The 17,335-nt window shown below is 47.5% G+C and overlaps 1 protein-coding gene across 2 annotated transcripts in view; it reads right to left on the bottom strand.

The window, feature by feature from the left end:
* Nucleotides 1-4,545: 4,545 nt before the first annotated feature.
* Lis-1 (LisH and WD40 domain-containing Lis-1) overlaps nucleotides 4,546-17,335 on the bottom strand; it is a 31,705-nt gene continuing 18,915 nt past the window's right edge. For both annotated transcript variants that reach the window (XM_077678735.1, XM_077678733.1), the window contains exons 7-12: nucleotides 16,563-16,634; nucleotides 13,816-13,918; nucleotides 13,099-13,195; nucleotides 12,158-12,448; nucleotides 9,284-9,440; nucleotides 4,546-5,072 (exon numbers count right to left, since the gene is read on the bottom strand). In XM_077678735.1, the coding sequence (XP_077534861.1) occupies nucleotides 4,999-5,072; nucleotides 9,284-9,440; nucleotides 12,158-12,448; nucleotides 13,099-13,195; nucleotides 13,816-13,918; nucleotides 16,563-16,634 (794 nt within the window). In that variant the 3' untranslated portion in view covers nucleotides 4,546-4,998. The remainder of the gene's footprint in view (nucleotides 5,073-9,283; nucleotides 9,441-12,157; nucleotides 12,449-13,098; nucleotides 13,196-13,815; nucleotides 13,919-16,562; nucleotides 16,635-17,335) is intronic.

Raw genomic sequence — 17,335 nt, 5'->3', positions numbered from 1 at the left:
TGCGATAATCACTGACTGTCGCCTTCAAATCACTTAAGAGACTTAAGTCATAGAGAAAGAAATACTAGTAAGACATGACACTCCCATAGAACCTTGCGGCCGAATCGACTGTTAGCGCACCAAGCGGGTGGGCAAAGAACTAACTGCTAACTTTCGGTTGCGGTTTCGCGGACAGATTTCAGCGGGTAGTTTGCATGGTTGGAAAGCGCTTCTCACGGCGACAGGCATCGGCACGGTATTCTGGCGTTTTGATGAATTGGTTAGTGATTATTTTAATATATCATTCTCAGGCTTGGTGACCGCATGCGTTTAGCATAAAAAATACTTTTCTTGAAATGTGATTTTGCAATTTACCAGTACCGTTTACAGACGGTTACTAATTTTGTCGTGTGTTCGCATCTTGCCAAGCCACATAAAAGAGACACTTCATAAATGAAGAAATATATATTGCACTACACTAAACGGAACAACAAGTTCAAATTGTCATCATTCTGTGCAATATGCATGTGATAATAAACAGTGGGCAATACACCACAACAGAGACACAATACGCAGTGGTGAGAGGAAAAACACGTTTCCAGGAATGAAAAAAAGCAGGAGTGTTGTAAGCTGGGCTTGTCTGTGTGTCTCCTTTTTCGTGTTTTCGTCCAGTTTTCACGCTGTCACCGGCCAATAAAAAAAAACAGCACTAGTAAAGGTACCACAGCCACGCAACAAATTTATCTTCCATGGTAATTGAAAACGCCGAGAACCCGGAAGAATCTGCCGTCTGCTGTGCACACCCTCAGACTGTGTGCGCTGTTGCAGTCATACACAAATATCAAACATAAAATCTAGACACTGGGGTACTTGCAAGTGTTAACGACCGCAATGTCTGCAAATAATTCTTTTTTACTGTGGCCATTTCTCCAGTTAGGGTGTGAAAGAAGGGCAACACCTGTGCCCCGTTTACCGAAAAGGCTTTGATGTCTTGCTTATCCGATGAACTCCAGTGAGGTCTATTGCCTGTCGGCCACTTCTAATCGGTAGCAGTAATTGAGCAGAAATCACATGTGTGTAGACAGGTATACGCAAAAACGTTAAGAGAAAACAGATCAAGTTTGTATTAGTTTCTGGCAAAGGTGCAATTTTCCAAGAAGCTGGGTTAGCTTCCCAAAGCGTTGCCTTCCCAGTAAAGGCAAAGGTCCAGGCGGGGATATTTTAGGTACGCGTACGTAGTAAGTACGTAGGAAGGCAAATGGTAGACAAAGGCACATTTAGCAGAAAACGGCAGCCTCAGTCAAGCTTCATTTTTGGTACCTGCCCACAGTAAATGACTGCCGATTGATTGGTTGTAGGATTTCACACGCCGACGCAATGCAGGCCATGAGACGCGCCATAGCAGAGGGCTCCGGAATAATTTTGACCACCTAGGGATCTTCAACACGCACCGAAATGTCATACACACGAGCGTTCTTGCTTTTCGACTCCATCAGAAAAGCAGCCGCCACGGCCGAGAATCAAACCGGTGTCCTTGTGCTCAGCAGTACAACGCCTTAGCCACTGAGCCACAGTGGCAGATGCGATGACTGCTGATGGCTCAAATTGTTCGATTCCTCAAAGAATAAAGCATAATTGGCTGCAGAAGCCCTAAAGGTACCAGAAAAGAATCTTTTGAAAAAAAAAACCTACCTGGACTTTGTCACCGTGGCCCCTTTAATATACGCATAAACATTAAAACATCTACATGCTTCATTTACTGCAGTATAGATACAATAGTTGCACTTGTAGCTAAGGCTTTTCAGGCTGCTTACGCGAGACAGGAAGTTTCGTAATGAAAAAAGGCCATTAAATCTAGGAAATCCATCAGTAGTTGCCTGGTAGCTTTGTCGTTGCCTGTAGCTTACACAATCCTCACACCGCGATATGAGCGTGTGGCATACCAGCGGCAAATGGCCAATACCCTTTTCGTGCGATAAGCAGATAATGTCAATGGCACAAACACGGCTCCCCACCAAAGAAACAACGCATGCTGGCATCAGTGTCTCTTTATTCGGCATTTCTACATCCAGCAGCACAGCAGTGGCATTTTTTTTTAAACAGACTGGGAAGGCGCAATGAACGAAGACGGAAGAAAAAAAACACTCAATAATGGATGGATAACACTCAGTGCTGCTCTTTGTGGAATAAAAAGAGGCTAAAGATCGCACATTGCACACAGGAGAAAAAGAAGCATCACACCCCTCACCAAACAAAGGCAAGGAATGAGTGGGAGAAACAAAAAAAAAACACCAGTTCAAAACAGCCACATGTATATATTTCAATAATAATAAGTACTGTACAAAAAGGCGCGAAAGCAAGACCTTCGAGAAACTTGAAACTGAAACGGTGTTCCATGTGGAAGAAGTCGCTTGCCAGCCAAAAGACAGGCAGCAGCAGCAGCAGCAGCTTCTATGCAATGCTGGGTCTTGCACAGTTGCTGATGTGCTTTCTAAGAGTGGCTGGACTGTTAGCCCAGCCTGTCAGGCTCCTTGCAATCTTGCGCCGTAGTGGACTTCTGAGATTTAACTGGATGATTTAACCGTCATCCCACCGATAGAACATCAATTTGACTAAGCTACAAGCGCAGACTCGATGCATTGGGTGCACAAAACTGCCGTAGCGAGCAATGCAAATCTGACCTGTGGAATGCTCTTTGTACGCAAGCTTTACACTGCAAGGGAACCCAGCAGCTGCGGCAAACATTCTTCGGATGATTCCAGTTAACTGTGCAAGAGTCAGCGGCACGCCTTCGTCACTCACGAGCATTCCTAATAAATATCTGTAGGTATATGCACTGGTACACACACACACACTCAGCAACAGGGCATGCTTGTACGCTTCTACAAGCACGCACACACCCGAGTGCAAAGACCAACTCAACGCCAGTCGCAACACCATGCCTAGATGCAAGGCATAGCTGCGCACACAGATGCGAAACTCGAGAAAACTGTGTGCCACGACGCCACAGGCAAGGCAAAGAGACTGTTCGACAAAGACCGAATGCGAACGCTGGCGAGGGCATCTACACTTGTTCGCCATTTCGCTTGAAAACACCGGCTTGTGGCAAGAAAGCGCTCAAAGCAACCTTATTTGCCGATACATTGGCTTTCTACAGCATCGGACGTTTCCAGGAAATATAACAGTCTCGAGATGCTCGCTTGGTCTCGTCTGCTAGTAAACGAAAATTTACTAATGGGATGTCCCGGGAACTTGCGTTACTGGCAGCAGAACTACGCATCGAAAGGCTCGCGACACTTCCACCCTGTTTAGGAGGGACCGTAAGCTTTGCATTGAGCTGACGGACGCTTTCACGTGGCAGACATTAGCATCTTGAGCTAGGACTTGTAACGCATTACTACGCAGAATTGCAGTGTCCTCTGTGCCCCAGGCCACGCAACATGCTGTTCTGTGGTCTACGTCACCAATATGGTTAAGCACACCCTAGGGTTTGCCAATGCGAATGTAGCGTGCGCAACACACAGTGCACTCATGTCCAGAAACGTTCAAAACTCTGCTTCTTAAAGTTTGAGGAAACACCTTCGAAAGGGTCACCGTGCCCCGAGCCGGCGAGGGAACCTACCCGGCATGCCTTGTCCTGTTCCGCACTGACTTGAACACACACACACACAGTCAATTAGCTGCTGGAATTTCAAATGCAGCATTGTTTTTTATTTGCTTCGATAGCAACATTGCGTGGGAAAGTTTGAATTCATCTCTCTACATGCGAATGCAGTTGTGTCTGAACCAATGCACTGGCTAAAGTGGTACAGCGTTGCTTTGGTTGCTGACAAGTACACGCGATGGACCAGTGATGCTGCCAAGAGTGAACAGATTCGTTTAAAAAATGGCACCACAATAAAAACAAAGGAGAAAACACAGCAGACACCAACAGAATTCACAAAGGCATTGAACACCGCAGTCGCCAACTAGACAAACTACTCCCCCCCACAGCCTCCCCTCCAGGAAAACATTAAAAACCGTTTGTATACGTACTTCGTGTAAACAAAACACTTCCCACCGTCCAAGCACTCAACCGGGGAGCAGCAGCAAACGCAGGACGCAAGCACGCGCATAAATAGAGAAGCGCTTGCGCACGTTTATTACATAGCTTCTCCGCTAGGGCCCCCAGGATAGAGAAAGGAACGCAGGCTATATTTACAATTCCTCGCAAGCTTTTAAAAAAGAAGACGACGCTGAGAGCCCCCTAAGCCCGTCCAGGGAAGGGCACACATTCAAGTCTTGAGCTGAAGGCAACGGCATCATACACTGCGCAAGAGGCATGGGTTCGCTTCACTGTCCCCACGAACCCAGCAACAGCGCCGAAACTGAAAGAACAGCAAGCACGGAGGCTACACGAAAACAGAAGCAGCCAGAAACCGCGGCCTACCCTCTGCTCGCAGCAGAAGAGAACCCGTTCCACGAAAACTTCCCCCCTCAAAATAACTACACAAACATTTAAAAAATGAGCTCCATGTTGTGCTCACAGCATTTGCGCCAATTCCAAATCCAACAGTGTTAAAAAAAAAAAAAAAGAAAACGACCGATATTTCGTTCAGTTCGCATTAACCCCATTGGCTAACTTTGCGACAGACCTCAGAAGCCCGCCTGACGTTCCCTTCCCAGCCCACACTGCAGGGCATTCGTGTTTGTTTAATGCTTTCTATTTTTTTCTCGCACAGCCAGCATACGCTCCGGGAGTGTGCATGTTGTGATAACGCAACAATCACGCGCAAGTTACGGCACGGCTGCGAGCGCAACGCGGCTCTCTCGGCAGCAGTGGAAGAAGCAGAACACGCCAGTAGTATTCCCTATGCCAGCACACGCTGTAATAACTGCGCAGCCATTAACGAAACAGTCGAGAATAAACGAATGCGTGAAGCTCCATCGGAGGCGAAGCCGCGTGTCTGCCACGTCCGGTCCCTCTGCGGGCTCCCGACCGTCGTGGCCATGCTCAGGGATGGTGGTGACGGTGCGTGGCTAGCGGCATTCCCACACCTTCACCGTCTGGTCGACACCGCCGGTCACCACGTACGGTGCTGAGCGGTGGAAGTCTGCACAGTAACCCAAGACTGTCAAAAACTGGACGCGCCTTAACACTCTGTTGTAAGCAAGGTGTTTATTGTAACCATAGAGTTAAGGGGGGACGCGGCTTTCAACTTCGGAAAAATGACCAAAACATCGTTTTTTTGAAACCCACATATTCGGCTTCTATGTTTCCTATTCTGTGCGTCTGCAAAGTTTTTACGCCGAAAAGCGTCGCAAAGTGGCATAAAAAAATACTTTTGTCAGGCGCGGTGACAAACTATCAGCGCAAAAGGGCGAAAAAACGGCAATTTTCGGAGCGCTCTATCTCCGCAACGGTGCCACCGGGCGCGGCCATTTTGATATGGTTAGATCGGCCGAGCGATCGTCTTTCCGGTCCCGCTCGTCTCTTGTATCTTCGTTCATTCACAAACGCACAAACGGCAGAAAAGAAACGACACACAAACGAAGCTAGAAATAGATGCTGAAGCGCTATTGGTCCTCCGGTCGGGGCGCAGAACAACGACCCTCCTGATTGGATGTCGCGGGCGCGACGCAAGATGGCGGCCGCCTGAGCTGCGTAGCGAGCGGATTGTGTTCATTTTCGCCGCTTCGCTCGGCCGAGTTTCTGTTCAATCTGTGGTATTCAACACGCACGTTATCGCGATGGGAATACCAGAGATAACGAGCCAGATTACGGGAAGTTGTGTGGCTCGAAAGGCGGAGGTCATCGAACGCTTCGTGGTGCGCGTGACTCTACCGTCGCCAGACCTTGGAGGGTGACGCGGTGTGCGCGCTTGCGATAGCGGTTCGTGAAGTGAACTTTTAGTCGGATTTGCGATGTTTACACGCTTAGTTATTGCTGTGTTTTGACTGTGGGCTCGCTAGCCTAGGAAAGAAACGGTCGACGCGTCAAACGCTGCGGCGCGCACGGCATAGCCGACGCACATTGGAGCATCACATGACTGGGCAACCGGTTACGATTGAACGGCAGTAGTTGTAATTAATGCCTGCGACGTTAGATTTAATCTTAAAAGCGACCTGACCAGCCATATCAGGTATAATCAAAGTTCGATATGTCGCGGTAAGCGTGCGCTGCGATGTGCGCGAGCCGGATCGCCTTTCTTGCGCAACGTTTCCCCTGCACTTCTAATAATCATGCAAACAGGTTTGAGTTAGTAATATAGGAATAAAAATATGCTCTCTGCGTTAAAAATGTACGTTACTGTGGCAGCATTTAACAGTGATTTTTTTAGGGAAATTATTGATACAATTGCTTAGGGCATACTGGCTGTGCTGCGAGAAATATTGGATGCCTTGAATGTCAAAAGTAGTAAAAAAATATGCTCTTGCATTGAAATTGGGAGTTATGCAGAATACTCTACCAAGCTTCAAAGTAGCTCAATTTCATCCTTGTGGTATGCAAACTTTTGGCAATGAACACCTGCACGTATGAGTACTAAGTTGCTGTGCCAGGCAAGATAAAACATAAAAAAAGCCAAAATGTTCAAATTTAAGTAAAAAAATGCTTAACTTGTTGCCATGGTGACAACACTGCTCAAGGAGGTTGTCCAGTGCGATACAGCCAACCAGCTAACCTACTTTGCATTGAAAGCCCATTGAAACCCATCTTCCCGGGACTCCGTTTGGTTTGCAAAGGGGGTATATACTCTTCACGGAGGAGCTGAAAATGATGTTTTCTGGAAAGAGAAAGGCTGTAAAAAGCACTCCAATTTCAAGGCAAGGCCTTCCAGAAGCCCCATGTTCAAAAGGACATGAAAGGCTGCAACCGTGACGACTTTTGATAAGTGAAACCTATGTTGCAACTTCGGAAGCCGTTTTCTCAAAACGTTTTTTTTTTTGCCACCTATGTTGCTTGTACCAGGGATTTCTTCGTGACCACTGGGTCTATTTTGATTCCGTTTCTTGCATTACATTCCTTGATGAACAGTTCAGGTCGTGACACTTTTGGTTTTCCAGACTTGTTTTTTGTGACTTTTTTATTCAAATAGTCGTTCACAGTCGACATGCCTGTTGCACATTAACCTCTAAAAAAATGAAAACTAAAAAATATTGTTTTGTAAAAAAAAATTCTAAAACTGTCACGACCTCGCCCATTCATTTGGGAATGCAAAGCACTTCGAACAAGTTTTCTATCGTGTTTTATAAGTCGCTCAAGCTCGGTACAAACGGAACAGAAAGAAAATTTAATAAATAAAAAAGCTATCAAAATATTATGTTGAAATTTTTATGGTGTTATCACAGAAGCATTTCCAGTTGCTGTGCCAATTTTCATCAAAATCCTCTCAGAAATAAAAAAGTTGATTTTGAAAGCCACGTCCCCCCTTAAATGCCAGCAAGCTTTTGCACTGTGAGAACCAGCACATGATTCTCTGTCCCACTACATGTTTCACACACATTAGCCCGGTGCCTTTGCAGCCTAACAGAAGCTGTCAACGACAATAACTGCAATGGTCCCTGCAGTAAAAATTAAACTCCTAAACTCTTACTGCAGAATTACAGCCATTATCATACTAACTTGGTTTCACAGGTGTGCCTCAAGGCTTTACCTTGGGGACACTTGTTTTTTTAACTGCTACCATGTTCAAAAACTAGCTTTGCGAAGACTTTTGACTATGGAAGTATGAAAACTTACGATAAAGAGGAACTTACTAAATGTTGCACCAGTCCACAGAAAATGCCCTGTTAATGGTTTTGTTCGTTACAAGCCGATGCTGCTCTCAGTAATACCACAGCAGCATTTTGAAGGTTACGTTTTCCCTAAAATGTTGGCACTGTGCCAGTTGAGCAACCTTGTTTTGGCTTTGAGCCATCCATTTCACTGTGCACGTAAAATTCTTTCCAAACTTTTCTGTACAATGGTGCTGAATAACATTTTCGTATCTATGCACATAAACCCCTATTGCACATAAACCCCTATTTTGGAAAGACAACAAAAACCTCATTTCTCTTTGCTTGGCAAATTTCCTTCATCTATAGTCCAAGGTACAATCTAGTCCACTTATAACAATATTCAAGTGCCAAGGAATTAACGATAACTGCTATAAGCAGGTTGCGCAATAAAAAAGAAAAAAAAAAGAGATCACAACATTTCATTGGCATGCAAGCAAGGTCGTACTATTACTCATTTACAGAGAAGATGCTGTAGTCGGTCAGCTTTGTTTGCTTCACGCGAAGCTGGCGCACAGCTTTTCCAAGAGCATCTATAGATGCTTCACCTAGCTGAGCAAAAGGTCCTCGGCGAAAAGAAGACCCTGAGGGACTGTATCATGCACAGGGCCTCCTGCGCAGACACTACCTGAGCAGGCTGCTCAACGGCGTTGTCAGAGTATCACTGTCAGCGCTGTCTGCGGCATGTATCCAGGCAAAGATCACATTTTCAGCGAGGCATTCGGACGCTTCCAAATCATGGGCCCTGACTGACTACAGCATGCCTACAAAATGCCCCCAGTCAAATTCAAAACGTTGCACACGCGACACAACAGGCGAGCTTAGGTGAATGCGCGAGCGAGCGGCGTCAGCGGCACGAGTTCGCGAGTGGGTGTGGGGACGATGCCAAAAGCGGTGGCGCCAGGAGGGGGGTTTGGAAGAAAAACTGCACTCCCCTTCCTCTCACTTCCTCGTAAGAGGTGCAGTCGACTCGTTTTCTGAAGGGTGGAAGGGATGTGAGGTGCATAGCTACTCGCAGCGCGTGCCACTGGCAGCTCGATTATTCGGTGCGCGCTGTAACCAGATTCACTTGCTATATCTACTATTGCGGCACTGGACCATTGTAATAAGCGGTTTATTTTATCATAGAACACATATGAAAGTGGGCGGAGCCATAGTTGTTCATCTTTATATCCGATATATTGTTATACGTGGTATCGTTATAAGTGGACCCGACTGTATCAAAACCTTAAAATGGAGTAACCCAATAAACATCTCCAGTCAATTCACTTTTTCACCATCTCTGCGCCCTTTATATCAACGTCTGAAATTACACTGTAACATTCATTTTTCTCTATTTCCCATTTACTGCTGTTCAACTCTGGTGTCACAGTTATATTCATTTTGCTTGCCTCTATTTCTTCTTCTCCCCAGTATTTCAGATGCCTTCTACGCGCACCATGAAGAAAGAGGATGTCCCCATAGCACATTTCTGAGCATCAGTAGACTCAAGTGCCGACAGAGAAGACAGAGAAGAGATCAAGAGGAAAGGGAGCTGTGCAGGACCCACCGAGGGAGGTGCAGAAGTGTGCGTGTGCCTCGAGGGTCTTGCAGCAGCGCTGGTGCGCCAGCTCCCACACGCGCAGCGTCTTGTCGTCCGAGCAGCTCAGCAGGTACTTGCCGCCCGGGTGGAACTTGACCCCACGCACCCAGTTGTCGTGACCCACCTGCAACGAGGGGAAACGAGGGGGCTGAGCAACAACAGACGGTTGTGGTGCCACATAGGGTGCAGCGGCAACCCTTGGAGGCACCGGGTGCGTTTACAATTTCAAAAGACTTTACGTGGCTCAGACTGTTTTCTGTGTATGTCACTTGAGCAACAGGGGAGGGGGGGAGCAAAGGAAAAGTTGAGAAAGCATGTGCACGGTGGAGAGAGAAAGTAAACAGAATGATGTGAAGCAATCCAATTGGTTCTCCGGCCTGGACGCTTTAAAACGATTTCCTAACTGGGCGTGCTATCTTTCAGTGTTCTAATTTGTCTCGGCACAAGGAGCACTTTAAAGGCCCCAAGGAGCCCGTCACACTGGCTACCACAACTTTAGAAAGCAGTTCTCTCAAAGGTGCATTTTAAGGCCGACTGCAACAAAAATTTACCTGCCCCAAATTCTTTTTCAACAAGTGGCGTACACCGCTAAAGTTTCTCATGACTGTAAAATTCCACACGTAAAATTGCAAAATGACGTAAAATTGTAAATTACATACGTGAGCAGTATTGAAACCATTTGAAACACAACAAAACCAAAAAATAAGTTGTCAATAAATACGCCAGATGGTGTTAGTTGTCCGACAAGCGCCGTTTTTAGCTTTCGCGAGACGTTTGAAATCATCGGAACTCCGTGACCGGTGGACGCCATTTTCACACAACTCGCCACTATCGCGGGTTCAAATTTCACTCTTGGCGCGGTCTCTCCACACGAAATATCAACAAGAAATAATAAAATCGAAAAATGACTTGTCAATAAATACGCCAGATGGCGTTAGTTGTCCGACAGGTGCCGTTTTTAGCTTTCGCGGGACGTTTGAAATCATCAGACACCGGCGTCTGATGGCCTATGGTGCCGTACTGAAAGAGTTAAAGATCAAAAGTGGTCAAAATTAATCCGGAGCCCTCCACTACAGCGCGCCTCATCGCCTGCATTGCGTCGGTGCGTTAAACCCTACAATCAATCAAATCAAGAGACTGCCAAGCTGTCACTTGGGCTCCCAGACTAAGGAACATCTACATCTCTGCAACATAAAGTTTCCCAACTACTAGCGTGCCTGCCAAATTTCATTACTGTACGATTGTGATGAAGTAGGAAAAACAGTGCATGGCTTTCAGTACCTGCTGCGCATCCTTACGATGGGCTACGTATGTGCAGTGAGAAGAAGTTACGAGAGTTTGTGATCAACCTTGGTATGGAAAAAGCACCGTCTTTCCATTGTCTGTTGGGCGAAATAAAAAAAGGAATACAGCTGCGTGTACCGTTTTCACAGCGCAGCAGCGAAGTTAGATAATGCTCGTGTCAGCAGCCGCCAGATGCAGCGGGAACGTCCGTTGAAACACTATGTAGGGCGGCAACTTCTTCCCATCTGCTGTGCAGCACAGCATTACCGTAAACCGCGTGTGCTCATGACCTGTCGTGAGCAGGCGCATGTCCTTGGCTCCTTTCGTGGTGACTGTACTGCGACTGGGCATATCGAAATACACCGGGTTTGGTTGGCGTTCCCCATCTGTCCGAGGATGTAGTCCTTCTGACAGCGAAGCTGGATCACATACCGCTGGAACGCCACCAGCCGTTCCTCGTATTCTGCTGGCAAACGCTGGCAGATTGTCGTTCTACAACGAAGGGACAGTCCGTTGCGCCGCATGAACTTTTGGACCCAGCCCCGACTCGTTTTGAATGCTGACCTTCTGATTCCATCTTGCTGCGCCAACTGCTGGGCTTTGGTCTGGATGTCCTTGCAGACCACCTTCAGGCCTTTTGCATGCTCCTTTCCACGTGAAGCCTCACTTCTTTTTTGAGGGCGTTGTGCCTCCCAGTGGCTGGGCCGTGAAAAGCACGACGCCGCCCGTTGCACACAAAAAGTCGGTCCCGCTGCTTCCTCCAACCCCTAATCAGCTTCTCATTCACGTCGAACTCGCGTTGAGCAGGGCAGTTGTTGGAGTTTTCGGCGAAAAGTATAACTTCAAGCTTAAAGTCAGCGGTGTAGCTCTGGTGACATCGTAACAGAACCGCGAAACAGCAGATGCGAACCACAGAACAGGGAAGATTGTGCGAACCGTCAAGTAGAAAAGATGGCGGCACAAAGAGAAACAAGCAACAAAGACAACAAAGATTGATGCGAGACTGGCGAGAAACGGCTACGCGCGGCTACGAGCCCCATACGAAGCCTGCAAACTAGACAGCTTGAAAGATGATGTCAACGCGACCTTTATACTCATGTTTATGATTAACAAAAATAATTTGATATTAATAAGCACGTTTCACCAGAAACGTTGCTGTGACTTAATTTTCTGTATTGCGTGACAGCCGATTGGCGGCGGCGGCGGCTAGGCGGTATCTCCGAATGCTTTTATTAGATTTTTTAATGCTATTTTTTTTTATTTTCGCGGTGACTTCAGTTACTGCAAATGCGCATATTAATGTCACTATGCAGCTGGCGCTGCTTGAAGAACGACGGCACCGAACGGCGGGCGTGACAGTTGAACCCTATTAGCTCGGTACTTTTGCTTCCTTTGATTGCCAATATAGGTCGATGGCTAATTACGGGTAATATTTCCGGAAAAAAAAAAGGTCGACCTATACTCAAATAAATATGGTACTGTACACCCGAAAACGAGGACGTTGTCTCCGATCCCTCCCCATCCCAGACGTCCCAAGACACCCATCGAAGCACGCACCAGGGTGAAGACAGCGAGGCCCGTGCTGACGTCCCAGAGCTTGATGGTCTTGTCCCGCGAGCCCGAGGCCAGGAAGGGCCCCGTGCCCTGCGGGGGAGGGGAGGTGGCCGAGGTGGTGCCCCCCGTGAGTGCCCGGCGGTTGCTGTCCCCGCTGCCGGCACCCCCGCCGCCGCCACCCAGCAGGTGCGGGTGGGCACTCTCGGGGGCCCAGGCGATGCACTCCACCACGTGGTCGTGCTCCCGCAGCTCCAGCTTGCACTCCTTGGTGCCCACCACCCACACGCGCACCGTCTGCAAGGATTGCCAACAGCCGGGCTGTCACCACCACCGCCAGCACCCCTCCCTACGGGTGTCCCTCGGGGCCAGGAGACCGCACACCGAGTGACCAAAACACTTTTGGCATGCACAATACATTGAGAAACGCCGTAAATACTGGCATATGAATAGCAGAAACATGCACGCACATGCACAAAGAGCTTAAGCAGTACTGACATTTAACATTTATACAACCATTTTATTGCACTGATCGATGCTTGCTCACGTAACAGTCATGAAAACCGCACTTTAAATGCTTGAGCACACAAGTAATTACACAGAAGGCAACACAAGTAATTACACAGAAGGCAATCAAAATCATCGTGTTCAAATCCAACAGCTTCGACACTAGAGTGAGCAGGCTGCAGAAGCACACCACTCGCTCACTGCAACCTGGCGGACTGTTAGCAGAGGTTCGTACGCGGCTGCTTCCAGCTGCACAGGAGGCCGTCCGCACAGAGAAGCGGCACAACTTGCGTGAATGAGGAGACGGGCTGTCCAATAAAATAAAAACCCTCACTTCTGAGTGTGCCTCGAACGTAAGCGGTTGACCTATACGTATGCAGCTTCATACGGTGTTACTGTGGTCTACGAAACAGCGCTTCCCCACTCCCACTGCCACCCACCTGGTCGTTGGAGCAGCTGGCCAGGAGCGAGCCGTCTGAGTTCACCCGCACCATCCGCACCCAGTCCCGGTGGCCTGTGAATGACCTGACGCAGTAGCTGCACAGGACAACGAGGAAACGGGGGGGGTGGGGGTCACACATGCAGCCAGGGCCTCATCATCACCACCGCCCCCATCGTCAGCCTTCTTACATCCACTGCAGGGCAAAGGCCTCCTCCACGGACCTCCAACCGCTCACGACCTGCCTCACACTTCCCGTGCATTTTAACTGATTGATTGTACGGTTTAACATGCCGACGCAACGCAGGCGATGAGGCACGCCACAGTGGAGGGCTCCGGATTAATTTTGACCACCTGGCGATCTTTAACGTGCACCGAAACCACGTACATACGGGTGTTTTTGCTTTTCGCCTGCATCAGAAAAGTGGCCACCCCATACATTTTGAGTACGGGCATAACCGTGTTCCAAGAATTTATGCACTTGATTCTCATGACAATGACAGAATCAAGCTAATATAGTTCATATAACCCTCTCAATGGTTCAAGCATGGCAAGCCTGCTTGAATTGTTCAATCACCTGCACAAAAGAGTCCATAAAAGTGCCAAAAAGTGTCCAAGTGTCACAGTTACTAGACTGCAAGACTGCACGGGGTAAAAACGTGCCAGAGCTTTGGCGACAAGCGCAGTGGGAGGAAGAAGGGGAGAGAGAGAGGCCCACCCTGTGGAGACCTCCCACATCTTGATGCTCTTGTCCCGCGAACAGGACACCACGTGGTCACCGCTGGGCAGGAAGCACACCGAGGACACGTTGTGGTCGTGGCCTGGACAGGGGAAAGGAAAGGGAGGGAAAGGAAAGGAGTTTGTTAGCAAACATTGCACAGGACGAAGCGAACAACAAAGACGCCAAACATGCGCTAGCGCTTCACCTCGGTTGGGATGCGGGGATCAGATTGCGAAAAGTGACCAAAAAATAGTCTTTCTGGAAGTCACATTCTCAGATTGCACGTTTTATGTTCTATGCGGCCCTGCTTTTTTTCTACGGTGAGCCAGGAGAACGGGCCGAGCTGCACTGGGCACGCTCTCTTAGGGTTGCGGTGAGGGCGAAGTGTTGCGCGGAGATTCACCCCAGATGGGCCAGCTGGAACGTCACTTTAGCCGGGCCGTAATGGTCACCCATGCTTTTCAGATTCAAAATCTCAATTTTGTTTATGGTAATTTGCGCCGCAAATATGCGCATTCAAGCTGTTACATTTCGTATCTCGCAGTTTTTTAGGCAGGCTATACGGAAATAAGGTTTTCAAGAGGTTGAAATTTTGAGCGCAGTTGGCCTTTACTACGAAAAGGATCAGGGAAACAGATAAAAACAGGATAAGTGAAGGAACATTAAAAAAACACAGGAAACAGAAAACAATGCATCCCTCACACTTGCTCTAACCCCAGTTATGCAATATAGCACACAGGCACGTCCTGTGATGCAAGGCCTGTTTCACAGGTCATGCCATTCAGACACACGCACACAGGAATCGCCTATCACCCATGTACACCAAGCATCCCTTGCCACAAAAGTTCATTTATTTTGTCCGAACCGCTGAAGACAGTGCACTGATGCCCCTTCCCCCTTTGATGCGTATCATGAAAGCCTCAAAAACTTCCTTCCCTGCCTACTTGTGAAAATGACCTGAACAGGACGCACAACTGAAGCAGGAGAAAACATATGTGACCAAAGGGAAGATAACCGACGGTATCTTGGGACGCCATCCTGACGACCACGCAACTTCTCCCGACACACACAAAACAAAAGTGACGCAAAGTTATTACCCAGTCACACACGTGCCACTCACACCTCTCTCTCTCTCTCCTGTCTGTGCAAAAATAGTTGCCAGAAAAAATGTGTACAGTTGTGCGAGACACTGTTTTTCCCTCTGACTGATGGTGCAATTAATCGCGCCAACCAAGCCTCGTCCAGTCATACGAGGAATTGGAAGAATTCCCAGAATGTTGGATGTCATAACTTTAGAATGAAAAACACAGAGCCCCCAAACATTCCGTTTCAGCTGTCGCATCAAACCTGCACCCCCGACTAGAATGGACGTGTTGGGACGACCACAATGAGGTCGGGGTGACAAGTGCTGTCGGGAGTGCAAATTTGGTTTAGAAATTCCTCTGTTGGGAAACTTAGATCGCAACTGCGGAAAACACGAAACACACGCCAGTCAATGGTACAAGGAAAAAAAAAAAGTGCTTGCTGTTTCGAAAAGTACACCAGTTTAGAACCAGGATGGCCCCATAAGAGACCAACCTGGACAATATTTTGGGGGACTAACTTGAACGAAGGTGTCAAACACATGCCATTTGAAATTTTTTTCAATCATACTCTCGCCTACCCTGTGTAGTATAGTATAGTGTAGACCGCTTATAACGTACGTCGCGGGAGCCGCAGAAATCTGCACTATAAACAAAACATGCGCGACTCTAATGCAACCCACCTTTCTATCCTTATTTATCATCACTCAACCGAACACCACCTAAAAACAGAGGCACAGTCACAGTCTTTATTTCGTGTTTTTTTTTTGTCCCCATCAGAAGCTACTACAATGTCTTACAAACTGCGAGTGTGGATTTTATAGTTTGTGTTTGCATTGAAGACTGCGTTTTTTAGCGTCTGTAAGAGCAGATACCGCAGGGAGGGATAAAGCCCAGCTTATGCCAGCAAGACGAGATAAAAAAGCAAGCTGGATTTTTTTTTTTTTTTTCATTGGCGCCTTGCATTTGCAATGCCGAAGGGAATTGCTTATCAGCACAACGTGCAAGTAGTGGAAACCTCGGGCGAAACGGCTCACTATCTCCAGATGTTCAAAAATGAAAAGGGTGGTTGCTTATCTTCCCAATGGTCTAATAAAAACTACTCCAGGCAGAGGAGCAGGGGCTGCTATCTTCCAAGGTGCACCAAGCAAAGGCAGTTGTGGTTGGTTATCACGCAAGTAGAAACTGAACACGTGAACTAGAGGACGTGAACTAAAGGACGCCTATTTTTTTCTTTTGTGTGTCGAATAGAGGAGACGGCTGATTCCTGCGTCAGATGGCTGATTCCCTCTTTTTCTTTCTTTCTCGCGGTACTAAAACAATTCCCCAGCTGCGCCGGTCGACCAGCGGACCCACCAAAAAAAAAAAAAAAACGCACTATTAATGATATTGCGCTTCGGCCAACTGCGTTTAAAGCGGTACGCTTAAGCATCGAGTTGTATGGAAGGCAAACCGGTGGTCACAAAAACTTCTGTTATATCCAGTTCCTCACACAAGCACTTACGTTATAAATGGTCTACACTACATTAAGATTTCTTTAGACTCCAGCGCAAGCATTTTTACAACTTGAGGACAATTTGGCAGCTACTGCCCCGCCAGAAGACCCTTATAAAGTTTATGAATGAAACTTTGCCGTAACGGAGTCCAAAACTTCACACATACCGTGCATGGTTCGAAGACATTCGTACGATTGAAAATCCCACAATTTTACCGTCATGTCGGCAGAGCAGGACACTGGAAAAAACCAAGGGGCGAAACAGTGTAAGTGCACACGTGCATTAACACAAGGCATGGCACAATTGCAGTAATAATGCGAAGAAATTCATACTGCCAATCTAAAATTAATGCCTAACGTTCAAGGCACAGCAACAAGGTCCGACTTTGGATTCAGAGGTCCGAGGTAAAACCTCTCGAAGTAGCCAATTATTGGCAGTTAAGGTAACCAAGTTTAAAAGTTTAGAAACCGAGTAAAATATGCCGCAGAGCAATGAGATACAACCTTTGAACACACAGCACAGTCAAAAGGTGCTTTAAAGTATTACAATCTCAAACAAAAGGCAGCCCCACCCCAACCCCACACACACACACACACACGTGCATACACAAACAAGGCCTCTCTAATGTAAAGCAGCAACCACTTCCAGCCTCTTCCAAAGCAGAAACACGCTCTTAGCATCTGAACAACGCACCAGTACCAACAAAAGGCACACACAAACAGGCAGCAATACTCGTATACCTGCCCCCCCCCCCCCCCCCCCCCCCAGACAACACGACGCGCGAGGCCCTTCAGAATTGAAGCTAAACTGCAACAAAGCTTCGCTAAGTGCAGAACGGCATTTCTACATTCCTAATGGCTACCTCACACACAGCCGGTCAAGTTCATTCACCAAGAAAAAGACACTGGCCATTACTTCAACAAAATTGTCAGCAGCAAC

Source organism: Haemaphysalis longicornis, unplaced genomic scaffold (genome assembly GCF_048455015.1).
Source record: "Haemaphysalis longicornis isolate Haplotype H1 unplaced genomic scaffold, Haemaphysalis longicornis Haplotype H1 scaffold_7, whole genome shotgun sequence".
Taxonomy (NCBI): domain Eukaryota; kingdom Metazoa; phylum Arthropoda; class Arachnida; order Ixodida; family Ixodidae; genus Haemaphysalis; species Haemaphysalis longicornis.
Note: the sequence above shows the minus strand (reverse complement) of the source record. Positions and strands in the feature narration are given on the sequence as shown.